The sequence below is a fragment of the Camelina sativa genome, chromosome 11, assembly GCF_000633955.1.
Source record: "Camelina sativa cultivar DH55 chromosome 11, Cs, whole genome shotgun sequence".
NCBI classification, from domain to species: Eukaryota; Viridiplantae; Streptophyta; class Magnoliopsida; order Brassicales; family Brassicaceae; genus Camelina; species Camelina sativa.
In genome coordinates, this window is record NC_025695.1 from 19,928,561 (window position 1) to 19,941,721 (window position 13,161).

At 36.7% G+C, this 13,161-nt stretch overlaps 3 protein-coding genes across 3 annotated transcripts in view; 1 reads left to right on the forward strand and 2 right to left on the reverse strand.

Moving 5' to 3' along the window:
• LOC104728147 overlaps positions 1-1,018 on the reverse strand; it is a 4,053-nt gene extending 3,035 nt beyond the window's left edge. The window contains exons 1-4 of the mRNA XM_010447175.2: positions 935-1,018; positions 365-487; positions 213-272; positions 8-109 (exon numbers count right to left, since the gene is read on the reverse strand). Of these exons, the coding sequence (XP_010445477.1) occupies positions 8-109; positions 213-272; positions 365-487; positions 935-964 (315 nt within the window). The 5' untranslated portion in view covers positions 965-1,018. The remainder of the gene's footprint in view (positions 1-7; positions 110-212; positions 273-364; positions 488-934) is intronic.
• On the forward strand, positions 1,951-4,481 carry LOC104728148. Its single transcript, XM_010447176.1, has 5 exons — positions 1,951-2,067; positions 2,167-3,186; positions 3,272-3,770; positions 3,864-4,279; positions 4,365-4,481. The coding sequence occupies exons 1-5, from the start codon at positions 1,951-1,953 to the stop codon at positions 4,479-4,481; spliced, it is 2,169 nt and encodes a 722-aa protein (XP_010445478.1).
• LOC104723888 (calmodulin-like protein 2) lies at positions 6,012-6,765 on the reverse strand. The gene has a single exon (XM_010442327.1). It carries the CDS (start codon positions 6,589-6,591, stop codon positions 6,133-6,135), a length of 459 nt encoding a protein of 152 aa, XP_010440629.1. The 5' UTR covers positions 6,592-6,765; the 3' UTR covers positions 6,012-6,132.

The following is a 13,161-nucleotide window of genomic DNA, read 5'->3' on the forward strand; positions in this document are numbered from 1 at the left end:
TAAATACCTTATTGCGCTTTGCTCCCCATAATGGTCGCATTTCCAAATCAGATGTACTTGCAACAATGCCTCTCGGTAACGTCTCGCTACCAGGAGGCCTGAGTTGTGTCTAATTGAACATTAAAAAAAAAAACATGTCATTACTGTATTCAGATAGACAGTGGTACTTAGTTTTTAAGCATAGAAACTGAGCAACTTTTTAAGCAACAGACCTTGCACATCTGCAGTTTTGCAAGATTTAGTCTAAAAATCGAACTCCATCCCGCAATTCCCTGTCAAAATTATCATACTTAAACTGTTCTGTAACATAATTCAGATTCAATATAATGCAAAGAATAATTGCAGTCTAAGAAGAAAATAATACCTCTTTATAGTCTACTGTAATAAATGCATTCCCTAAAAGGAAGACCATTGCAAGAAAAAACACTAAAGAGAACAAGCGACGAAGAGACGAGCCCTTTCGTTTGTGATTCATACTTAATGATACCTGAAAAAGAAAACGAAATAAGAAGATCCATAACACACAATTAAACTCAAACCACAAGTACCTCAATCTGCAATCACTAGTATTTATTATATCACCACAAGTAGTATGATCTCATTCAATAGCAATAAAGATTCAAGATTGTGAAAGAAGACTATAAAACTAATAACTGTCTGAATACAACAGACATTGCAGAGCTACGGATTTGCGAATTAGACAACCCAAACAAATTCTGTTCGGCTTCCCATAATGATTTATACAAGTAGAACACTAACATAGAAAGAAAATAAAAGACTTAAAATTTCATAACTTTTTTTTTTTGATTTACTTCGAAAACCCTTGAAACCCAGAAATGACAAAATGGGAAGAAATAAACAAAAGAACTTAACTAAGGTATTGTAATGGAACAAGACAAGAAGAAAAGAACAAAGAGCGAGGAAAAAAACTTACGGAGCTCAAAATCTTGGGTTTCTTGTTCATCTTTCAAGAACAGTGGTCTAAAGCTAAGCTCTTTCTTTATAAAAATTAAAAAGAAAAAAAAAAATCAAATAATAAGTAAAGTGTTGAGTCATCCATCATATACAGTAGTGTTATAATACCTTATTTTTGTCTGAAAATTAATTTGCTTTCCGTCAAGTTTGGTTATTTTACAATTATAAGTACCACTTTTTTATTCCTTAAAGTTAGCTTCGTATAGAAAATTTAATAAAAATATATAAAAAAATTGGTATGAAAGCATTTACTACTTATACTTACATACTGTGAGAAGGTAGTCAACGCTTAAACAAGAATTGTACTCAACAACGTTTACTAAAATCGGAATTTGCAAAAACGTGTGTGCATCGTCGCAAAATCAGGTTTTGAATGGCTTAAAATCAGTGAGACCAATGTCATTAAAGGTCGCACGTGTATTGTCTCGTATGTATCATTCGGAATTTCGGATTCCTCCGTTTTCATGTAAGTTATATAACGTACATTGCGATGCAATTTCCATGTGACGACTTGCTTTGGCCTTTGCATCAATATTTTTAGGGACGCCCGTTTTTTCCTCCCTCTACATGGCAAGTTCTTAGCTTTCCACCCTATACTTTTTGGCTCGGAGAATAACAACTTAAACAAAAAAATTCTATACAAAACAACCTAAACCTGTTTTTTTACATAATTAACTACGTATCCTCATAAACCAATAATTACGATGCATAAACCGGATTTGACCATGAAATCACATTTATTGTATTGCGTTTAGATTAACCCGATAGTAAACCTTACAACCCGACTTTAAACTACGTTGTTTTGCTTTGGGTTCAAACTTAAAAAACAAATCTCGTTTGTTCCATCCCCAATCGACATAAAAAACTTAGGGTTCTCAAATTGAGGATTTAGGTTTCTGATACAAAGACGTCAAGGAGATAATGTTTATGCAAGAGCTTTTTAAACAGTTAAAAATAAAATCTCCAGTGAATTCTATGGTGAAGGAGGCCGAGAGAGACGACGGAGACGATGGAGATAACGAAGGAGATGGCGGAGCTGAGCGAGAGAATGATGAAGACGTTGATGGAGAGGTTGAAGCGACAGTTACTGCGGTAAATCCAAGAAAGAGGAAACAAAATAAAGCAACTGTGGAGAAACCCAGAAAGAGAGAAAAAAAGAAATCTCCGGTGAATGATGATGAAACTGATGAGAGAGAGAATAATGGAGACGATGAAGATGTTGAAGCCAATGATGAAGTGCAAAGTGAAGAAGACATATTAGAGAGGTTTGAGTACGAAATAGAGGAAGCTGTAGAAGATTGGATTGATGAGTATCAGATTCACCAAAACCAGATTCCAGATAGCTCAGATGAGGATGAGGATCCAGTAATTACTAGAGAGAGGAAAATTAGGTTGGGAACGCATGATAAGTTGGCTATTGGTAGAACATTTTTCACTGCTTTTGAAATCAAAGAGACTATGTTGCATTATGCATTGAAGAATAGAGAAAACCTGAAACAAAATAGGTGGGAGAAGAACAAAATCAGCTTTAGTTGTGCTGTAAAGAAGAAATGTGATTGGAGGGTATACTTTGCATATGGTGCGTCCAGGCAACTGTGGATTTTGAGAACTAGATGCACTGATCATACGTGTAGCTCTAATGGGAAATGCAAGCTTCTGAAGAGTGCAGTTATTGGCAGATTGTACATGGACAAACTAAGGTTGCAGCCTAACTTCATGCCTCTTGATATTCAACGCCATATAAAAGAGCAATGGAAAGTAGTAAGTACCATTGGACAAGTTCAGAGAGGAAGACTTCTAGGACTGAAATGGCTAAAGGATGAATATGATCAACAATTTGCTCACCTACGAGGATATGTTGTTGAACTCAAAGAGTCCAACCAAAACTCAACTGCATTTGTTGACACCATTTCTAATGCTGCTGGAGAAGATGTATTCGACAGGATATATGTATGTCTTGGAGCAATGAAGAATGCATTCTACTATTGTAGACCAATCATTGGGATTGATGGAACCTTCTTGAAGCATGCTATTAAAGGGTGTCTATTGACTGCTATTGGGCATGATGCTAATAACCAGATTTACCCTGTTGCTTGGACAACTGTGCAATCTGAAAATACAGACAATTGGCTATGGTTTTTAAATCAACTAAAGGCCGACTTGAATCTAAAAGATGGGAGTGATTATGTAGTCCTATCAGATCATTGCAAGGTAAGCTTTTAGTCCCTTATTTCGTTTGTTTTGGTTACTAAACGTTTATAATACAAGTTTTATCTTATTTGTTTGGTTTATGTAGGGAATCATTAGTGCGGTGAAAAGTGTATTACCAAATGCTGAGAACAGACCGCGTGTGAAGCATATTGTTGAAAACTTGAAGAAGAAACATGCCAATAAAGACTATTTGAAGAAGCATGTGTGGAACTTAGCTTGGAGTTATAGTGAAGCTGAATATAAGATTAACTTGAATGCAATGAGAGCATACAGTTTATCTTTGTATGAAGATGTCATGAAGGAGGAAACAAAGACATGGTGTAGACCTTATTTCAAGATTGGCAGTTGTTGTGAGGATGTAGACAACAATGCAACAGAGTCCTTTAACGCCACAGTCGTCAAAGCAAGGGCAAAAGCATTGGTTCCAATGATGGAGACAATAAGAAGGCAAGCAATGACACATATAACCAAGAGAAAGGATATAATACTCAAATGGAAGAAAAAAATATCTGAATACGTTTCAGATATTCTGGCAAAGGAGGAGGAAGACGCTCTTAGATGTGAAGTCACAAAAGGAACCCACGGTACCTTTGAGATATGGGTTGATGGGAATTCAAATGCGCTGAACTTAACATGAGGGAAATGGGAATGTTCATGTTGCAAATGGCAAGTTACAGGGATTCCATGCATGCATGTTTATGCAGCAATCATAGATGTTGGTAAGGATGTTGAAGATTTTGTATCTCCATACTTTACTACTGACATATGGCTACAACAATACGAAACAGGTCCTTATCCAGTGAGAGGTCAACGGTTCTGGATGACAAACAACTACGTCTTGTTAAAAGCACCTCCAGAACCAATCCTACCTGGTAGAAAGAAAGGATCGAAAAAGAACTATGATCGAATCAAAGGTAAGCTTGAGTCCCCAAAGAAGAAGAAGGGGAAGAACGGAAAAAACGAACCAAAAATACTCAAACTTTCTAGGAAAGGAAGGATAATGCATTGCCGCTCATGTGGTGAAGCAGGGCACAATGCAGCAGGATGTAAGAATTTTCCTCAGGAGAAGAAGAGCAAAAAGAGTAAAGATGAGGTAAGTTTTTAAATGATGTTTGGTTGAGTTATTTGGTCATATATTTCTCTTTGTGTTTGGTCATATATTTCTCTTTGTGTTTCAGGCTGGTGGATCTACTATTCAGGGACCCGAGACTGTCACACAAACATCTCAGCCACCAGACACATTGACACAAAAATCTCAGCCAGAGACACTCACACTCACACAAGGAAGCATGTGAAACAAGTGTTGTTTTTTTTTTCTTTGGATGAAATTCAGAATTCTGTTTTGGTTTCTCTCTCATTTTGGATGTTGTAAACTTGATGCATTCTCTCTGTTTTTGAATTTTAAAATTTCATATATATTCATTCTCAGTTTCAACCCAATTAAAACATGTCTTGCGCAACAAAAACGATTTAAACAACAACAACTTCACATGAACATCTTCTTAATCTTCTTAATCATCTCTTCCTCCATTATTCTCTCTCTCATCAGTTTCATCATCATTCACCGGAGATTTTTTTTTCTCATTTTCTGGGTTTCTCCACAGTTGCTTTATTTTGTTTCTTCTTTCTTGGATTTACCGTAGTAACTGTCGCTTCAACCTCTCCATCAACGTCTTCATCATTCTCTCGCTCAGCTCCGCCATCTCCTTCATTGTCTCCATCGTCTCCGTCGTCTCACCATAGAATTCACGAGAACAAACAGGATTTGTTTCTCGATTTGTTTCTTAAGTTTGAACCCAAAAACAAAACAACGTCGTTTAAATTCGAGTTGTAAGGTTTATGATCGTGTTTATCTAAACGCAATACAGTAAACGCGATTTCATGATTAAATCCGGTTTATACATCGTAATTATTGGTTTAAAGGGATGCATAGTTAATTGGGTAAAAAAAAAGTTTAAGTTGTTCTGTGTAGAATTTTTTTGTTTAAGTTGTTATTCTCAAAGCCAAAAAGTATAGGGTGGAAAGCTGAGAATACGATATGTAGAGGGGGGAAAAAACAGGCGTCCCATATTTTTACAATCAACTTTTGGAAATTTTGAACAATTTTTTAATAATAAATAGTACATTTTTTTCCAAACCTTTTAGTATCATACAAACAGTATCTTTGTCAATTATTTATTTCTGGAATAATAAATTGTCTTAATTAAGAAAACAGATTCATTTACACTTAAATTAAAGAGACACGAAATTTGGTTTATAAAGATTCCAAAACATAATTTATAATATAAAAAATATAATTTGTAGTCGAACTTTCAGGTTTATTGATTGTGGATCTCTTCGTAAAATGATTTAGAACATCTCTATTAATGATAGAAATGTCATGTTTTAGTTAGATTAAAAACTTATATAATAAATTAAAATATAATTAAAATAATATAAAAGTGATATGTAGAGTAGAAAACTTCTTAAAGAGATATTTTTAGTGTTTTCTCCCAAGACACTATTTTCTTCTCTCTTCAATGGAATCTTACAATTATATTAAAAAAATATTAAACATACTCATAATATGATGGTGATTAGAAGATGTGGAATCAATTAAACGAAGGAAAAAAAAAACTTGAATCTCAATCGTATGATCAAATGTTGTAATATGAACCATTATTTTTTTTTCCTTTTTCTTTTATATATGCTCATATCTAGATCCAATTCATTCTATATTATATATAGATTGACACAAGAAGAAAATAAACAAGAAAAATCTTAGATACCTCTAAAGAAAACATGTCTGGTAATGATCTCTCAATTAACAAACAATATGACGTATCTAGAAAACTAACATAGGACATTAAATTATTTTGGTATGAAACTAGTGTTAATTAGATAAATTCAAAACGTCTTGGCTTTGATGGTTATCTATACAAATTTTTTTGTTAAGAAGAAGAATCATTAATTGGAGCTAAGAGCAGCAAACCCACCACCCCTCATCATTTGCTTGAACTCCTTAAAATTAACCATACCATCTCCATCAACGTCAACCTTACTTATCATTTTCTTGCAATCTTCAAGTGTTCTTCCTTGCTTCAACCCCATTGATGCAAGCACTGACCTCAGCTCTTCATCTGTAATGAATCCATCACCATTTTGATCAAATACTCTAAATGCTTCCCTCATGTCCTCTTCTTCCTCTTTCTCTTCCACCATTTCTTGATACAACGATCCAAATTCATCAATATCCATGAACCCGTCTCCATTCACATCCATCTTCTCTATCATTTCCTTGATTTCATTTTCAGGGACCATGATTCCCACGCTTTTAAAGAAATCTTTCAGCTCGTTCTTTGCAATCTTCCCGTCTCCATTCTTATCGAACATTTGGAATACTCTACTTAGTTCTCCACGATCCATGTTTATTGAAAACCTATATAATTTTTAAGCCAAAAAACTAATGGAGAAGAAAAATTAAGATCTAGACATAAATTCTAAAAGGAAACCCTAATCAAGTCAAATTTTGTAACAGAAAAAAAAAGTTAAGCAAAAGATATCGTGAAATGACATAAAATTTACAACAAAAAAAAAAGAATGAGATGAGAGAGAGCTTAACGGGTTCTGTTGATAAATTCAATACTTTTGGATCCTTCATTTTTGTCGTTGGATAAAAATAGTTATATATTCCCTAAAATAGACTACGTGAACCATCTAATTTTTTTACAATTAAGGAGAACCTCAAAAGCTTATTAACCATAATCACTCGCCGAGCAATGTAAGTAGAACTTAGTGCATTTTTTTTTGTTTGCAAAATAGCACCTTTAAACTGTAAATTTTTTGAATTCAACTTTCCATGTAATATTGGGAAAAGGAGGCCGTTTATGAACCTCAAGTATTTTTTAGGTACCTAATGATATTCCTTTATTTTACCATGTTTTAGTTTGCATTTGGTCTCTGTTAGGACTTCTGTTTCTTAAGTTTTAGAGTCTTTATTTCCTACTTTGTGCATTTTGAAGAAACAGAGTATCTGTAAGAGTTACAAGCTGTGTTGGAATGTACCTGAAGGACTTCAGACGAAGCGGGAAAGTGTCAAGTGGTTTCTGCCAGCACAACACATTGGAGACAGTGCGGCACATCGAGTTTGGAGATGGGAAGCATGGGCGAAAAAGGTGTCAGCCTAAAAAGTGTTTGTTGGAAGCTACAACAAGTGGGTTACTAAAGTCAACATAATGATGAAGAACTTCTCAGGACATGTTGGGTAAAGAGAAGTGCTGTGAAAGGACATGAAGCATGGAAGAACCCGCTGAATAAAGTGGAGTGTGAGACATTGGTTGAACTCTATATAAGAGAAAGAATCACTATTTGTTAGGGTCATCAATTTAGGAAGAGAAAAATGTGAGGTTAGATTTGAGCAAAGAAAAGCTTTCTGCTCAAGGGTTTCATTGGTGAGTGAACAAACGAGAGAGAGCATAGATGTCGCTGTGTAGGTAAGGTTGGGTAGATTAGGATTGATTCAGTGGCAAACCACATGTTGTGGTGTTGTATAAAACTGATCAAACAAGCTTGTAAGATAGTTTTTTGAGAAATTCTTAATAAAAGCTCAAGTTACTTATATTTTGGTGTTCTTGTTGTAGTATTCAAGGTTCTAGTTATTTCAGTTGGTATCAGAGCAGGAAACCGATCTGAGCATGTCGTCTCTACACAGGTTAGATTCTAAGTTATGGAATCGAATACTGATGGGTTGGGTACAAGTAAGAACATCGTGTTGGATACTAAAAGATATGGATATTGGAAAGTTCGAATGACACAACTCATCAGAGGCCAAGGAGAAGATGTGTGGACAGCGGTGGAAGAAGGTTGGGAAGCTCCGTACGATATAACAGAAGATGGAGTTAAAATTCCAAAACCTAAAGCCAGATGGACTACTGACGAGAAGAATCTATCAAAATTCAACGCAAGAGCCATGAACGCGATTTTCTCTGGTGTAAGTCTGCAAAGCAAGCTTAGGATATTCTTCAACAATCTCATGAAGGAACATCAAGTGTCATGAGAACGAGACTTGATATGTTGGCTACCCAGTTTGAATGTTTGAAGATGGCTCCTGATGAAACGATTGTGAAGTTTAGCTCAAAGATCAGCGCCATAGCCAATGAAGCAGAAGTTCTTGGTAAGACCTAAAAGGATCAAAAACTAGTAAAGATACTACTGAGGTGTCTTCCAGCCAAATATGCTGCTGAGAAGGCTGTAATGAGGGTAGCTGGTAATACTGAATCAAAGACGTTTGCTGAACTGGTTGGTTTACTGAAATCTGAAGAAATGGAAGCTGATGAAGACAAAGCTAAAACATCTAAAAGCATTGCGTTCCAAGCTGATCAAAAACCTGACCAGTTTCAGGAAATCAAGGATAGCATGGCCTTGCTGGCCATAAACTTTGGTAAAGCACTAAAAAAGGTTGAGAGAAACAACAACCGAGATGGGCGATGTTGGAGTAATTCGGAAGGAGAAAAACCCAGTGGTAGAGCATCAAAACCAAACGCTGACTACTCAGCAAAGAGAAAGGAGATTCAATGCTATGAGTGTGGAGGTTATGGTCACATCAAACCTGAGTGTCCAGTTACCAAACGAAATGAGTTAAAATGCCTTGAGTGCAAAGATATGGGACACACAAAGTTTGAATGTCCTAATAAAACCAGGTCAAAGGAGAAATCTCTGTTGAGCTTCAGTGACTCTGAATCTGATGAAGAAGGAGAAGAGCTTCTCAACTTTGTTGCTTTTACAGCCAGTGGTGAAAATGTCCAGATTGGAGCTGATTCTGATTCAGAGAGTGATGAAGAAGTGAATCCTAAGGAGGAATACAAAATTCTATATGATAGTTGGGTTCAGCTAAGCAAGGATAAACTTAAGTTTATTTAAGAAAAGCTCACTTTAGAATCTAAACTTGAATCATCTTATGAAGATGCAACTGAAAAGGTTAATCATGCTTCTCTTAGTGAAAAGGATCAATCAACTAAAGGACTTCTTCAGAAGCTGAGCAACCTACAAGAAGAGTTTTACAAAGAAAAAGGAAGAGCCACAGTACTTGAAAAGGAGTTAAATGAAAAACACAAACAGATCAGGATGCTGAACAGTGGAACTAAGGATCTGGACAAGATCTTGTCTATGGGAAGGATAAATGTCTCACATAGAGGTCTAGGATATCAAGGAAATTCTGGAGTCTCAAGTAATCTGACTGTTCAACCTGTCAACTTTGTAAGTGCTAGCCGTTTAAAAGAAAAAGCAGATACATCCACCAACACAAAGGAAGAAGGTTCAGTGGCAAAGAGATCAGAAAAGAGACAGAATCATCTTCCTAAGGATGATTTCAGGAAGGTCATAAGGAGAAGGACATATGGATGTGATCAGTGTAGAGGCAGTCATCGAATAGAACACTGCTACAGTTTTAAGAAAAAGGTCAATCAGCTGTGGAATCTCAACAAGTGTTATCTGGAACCAGCAAAGTTCTGCTCTGTATGGATCTCAAAGAAAGATCTGTATAGTGACTTTAATACAGAATCATCGAACCTCGAGTTAAAGAAGATGTATGAAGAGGATGATGAGATCTACTCAAGATGCAATCTCAGGAGTATCACTGGTGGGTCTGAAGAAAAAGTCACTGAGTCCATAAACTTGAGGTGCAATCTAAGTCTAATCGAGTTTGAAGAAATTGACATTCAAGCCAATGTAGCATACTCATCGACATGATCATCTGAAGTAAACTTTGGTACTTTGACAGTGGATGCTCAAGACATATGACAGGAGATCAAGCTGCTTTGGATGAATTCACACCTATTCTAGGTGGAAAAGTCACCTTTGGAGATGGAGGAAATGGTCAAATCAAAGGAAAATGGATGATTGATAGATCAAACCAACCACAACTGGCGAATGTGTACTTTGTTGATGGACTTCGTGCAAACCTGATCAACATCAGCCAACTCTGTGATGATGGACTTATGGTCACATTCACAAAAATTGAATGCAATGCGTATGATGAGAATGGAAACAAGGTTTTGTCTGGGGTCCGATCAGGAAACAATTACTACATGTGGAGAGAGTCAGAGACATGCTTATCGGCTACAGTATCAAAACTTGATTTGTGGCATAGACGCCTTGGCCACATCAACACTAAGAGTTTAATCAAGATTGTAAAGGCTAATGTTGTCAGAGGAGTACCAAAACATGATGGAAAATCTGATGTTATTTGCGATGCCTGCAGTAAAGAAAAACAAATCAAGGTACAACAACACAAGAAAGTCACTGAGATTGGTTCGAAAAGGATTTTGGAGCTGGTGCACATGGACCTTATGGGGCCAGTACAAACTGGGAGCGTGAATGGAAAAGGTACACTTTTGTACTTGTTGATGATTTCTCCAGATTCACTTGGGTTAGATTTTTGAGAGAAAAATTAGAATCTGTTGAGAGCTTCAGGATCTTAGCATTGCAACTTCAGACTGAAAAAGGACCCATTGTTCAAATCATAAGTGATCATGGTGGAGAGTTTCAGAATGAAGAATTTGAACAATTTTGCAACTCACAGGGGATACGCCATCAATATTCTGCTCCAAGGACACCACAACAAGATGGGATTGTTGAAAGGAAGAACAAAACGCTTCAAGAAATGGCAAGAGCCATGATTCACGGCAACAATGTGTCTCTTAGGTTCTGGGCTGAAGCTATAAACACTGCTTGCTACATCATCAATCGTGTTTATGTGAAGCCAAACACCAACACCACTCAATATGAAATATGGAAAGGGAAAACTCCAAATCTATGCTATTTTCACACATTTGGGTGTATCTGTTACATTCTGAATGACAAAGATCATCTGGGGAAGTTTGATTCTAGGAGTGATGAGGGATTTTTTTGGGATATGCTACAAACAGTATGGCCAAACGTCTTAAGAGAGTTGAAGAATCTGTCAATGTGGTGTTCGATGATAGAACACCTACTCAGGAATTTCTTGTTGCTTATGATGATGAAGACCAATTAACTCTTGAGCAAGAAAAGACAGAAAATGTTCAAGAAGAAGAAAGAAAAGCCGCTCAAGGATTAGCTGCAGATACAAGGGTAGTACTCTTGCAGGTTCCTAAAAATCACTCAGAATCAGATGTGATTGGAAATCTAAGAGGTCAAAGAAACAAGAGGAGTCCATATAAACTTCAGAGAAATGCTGCAACACTCATGCTTTGTCTCAACACTGGAACCTTCTGACATCTTTGCAGCCTTAGAAGATGAGTTTTGGTTTGCAGCCTGCCATGAGAAAATCAACCAATTTGATCGTCATGAGGTTTGGGATCTTGTTCCTGGGCCTCCTCAAGTAAATGTTGTTGGTACTAAGTGGATCTTCAAGAACATGATTGATGAGGATGGGAATGTTACTCGAAATCGCGCAAGGCTAATTGCTCAAGGTTATTCTCAGGTTGAAGGAGTTGATTTTGATGAAACTTTTGCACCTGTAGCACGGCTTGAATCCATTCGATTGCTTCTGGGCATGGCATGTCTTCTGAACATCAAGATGTTTCAAATGGATATGAAAAGTGCTTTTCTAAATGGGATTATTCAAGAAGAAATGTATGTCTCTCAGCCAAAGGGGTTTTGAAGTCCCAAAATTTCCAAATCATGTGTACAAACTCAATAAGGCTTTGTATGGATTGAAGCAGGCACCACGAGCATGATATGAACGCCTCACTCTGTTCTTACTTGAAAATGGATTTAAGAGAGGCAGTGTAGAAAAGACATTGTTCATCTATGAAGAAGGTGCAAATATCCTTATTGTTCAGATATATGTGGATGACAGTGTGTTTGGAAGCACTAATCCAAAGCTTGTGAAGACGTTTGTCAAAGAAATGACCAGGGAATTTGAGATGAGCATGGTTGGTGAGATGAACTACTTTCTGGGGTTACAAATCAAACAGAGTGATCATGGGATTCATATCTCATAATCAACATATGCCAAGAGCTTGGTTCAGAGATTTGGAATGCAAACAAGCAAGTCTGCTAGAACTCCCATGAGTGCTACAACCAAGCTATCAAAGGACTCAACTGGTCAAAAGGTTGATGAAAGACTCTACAGAGCTATGATCGGGAGCTTACTATATCTCACTGCCACTCGACCAGATTTGTGCTTCAGCGTTGGTGTGTGTGCGCGATATCAAGCTGATCCAAGGATGTCTCATCTCAATGTTGTAAAGAGGATCATCAAATGCGTCAAGGGAACATTTGATCGAGGTCTGTACTATCCTAAGCAAACTAATTCAAATCTTGCAAGTTTATGTGATTCAGATTGGACAGGAAATCTCGATGATAGACGAAGTACATCTTGAGGATGTTTCTTTCTTGGGAACAATCTCATTGCCTGGCATAGCAAGAAGCAAAGCTGTGTGACTATGTCTATTGCAGAGGCTGAATACATTGCCATGGGGAGTTGCTGCACTCATCTTATGTGGATGAAACAAATGTTTTCTGATTATGGTATTGTCTCCTCTACCCTCTTAGTCTATTGCGACAATGAAAGTGTTATCAATATCTCAAAGAACCATGTTCAACACTCACACACTAAGCATATAGACATTATGCATCATTTTATCCGTGAACTCGTTGAGAACAAGGTCATTGAGATCTCTCATGTGTCCTCAGCCAAGCAACTTGCTGAATTTTTTACTAAACCTTTGGATTTGAACAGTTTCACACACTTGCAAACTTCAATTGGGTTGTGTGATCACTAATGTGTTTGTGTGTTTGAGACTCATGCAATATGTTCCCTGTACAGGTTTGCACAGCTATTTCTTTTTATCTATATATATACAGTTTAAAATTTCTGTTCTGGCAAGTCTCTTCAGAAAAACAGTTGCTCATCATGCTCTTCCTTTGCAATTTTTTCCAAAAAGGATGCATGAAGATTAAAAAAAAAAAAAAAAGGGCAGGAAAAGGGTTGATGTTCTTTCTTCTAGTCTA

Excerpts from the sequence above, each read along its gene's own strand:
- LOC104728148 (XM_010447176.1), top strand. The coding sequence starts at position 1,951 with ATGGTGAAGGAGGCCGAGAGAGACGACGGAGACGATGGAGATAACGAA. Across the intron at positions 2,068-2,166 it reads TTGAAGCGACAGTTACTGCG|AGAGAGAATAATGGAGACGA; the intron begins GTAAATCCAAGA and ends GAAACTGATGAG. Across the intron at positions 3,771-3,863 it reads AGTCACAAAAGGAACCCACG|GGATTCCATGCATGCATGTT; the intron begins GTACCTTTGAGA and ends GGCAAGTTACAG.
- LOC104723888 (XM_010442327.1), bottom strand. The coding sequence starts at position 6,591 with ATGGATCGTGGAGAACTAAGTAGAGTATTCCAAATGTTCGATAAGAAT.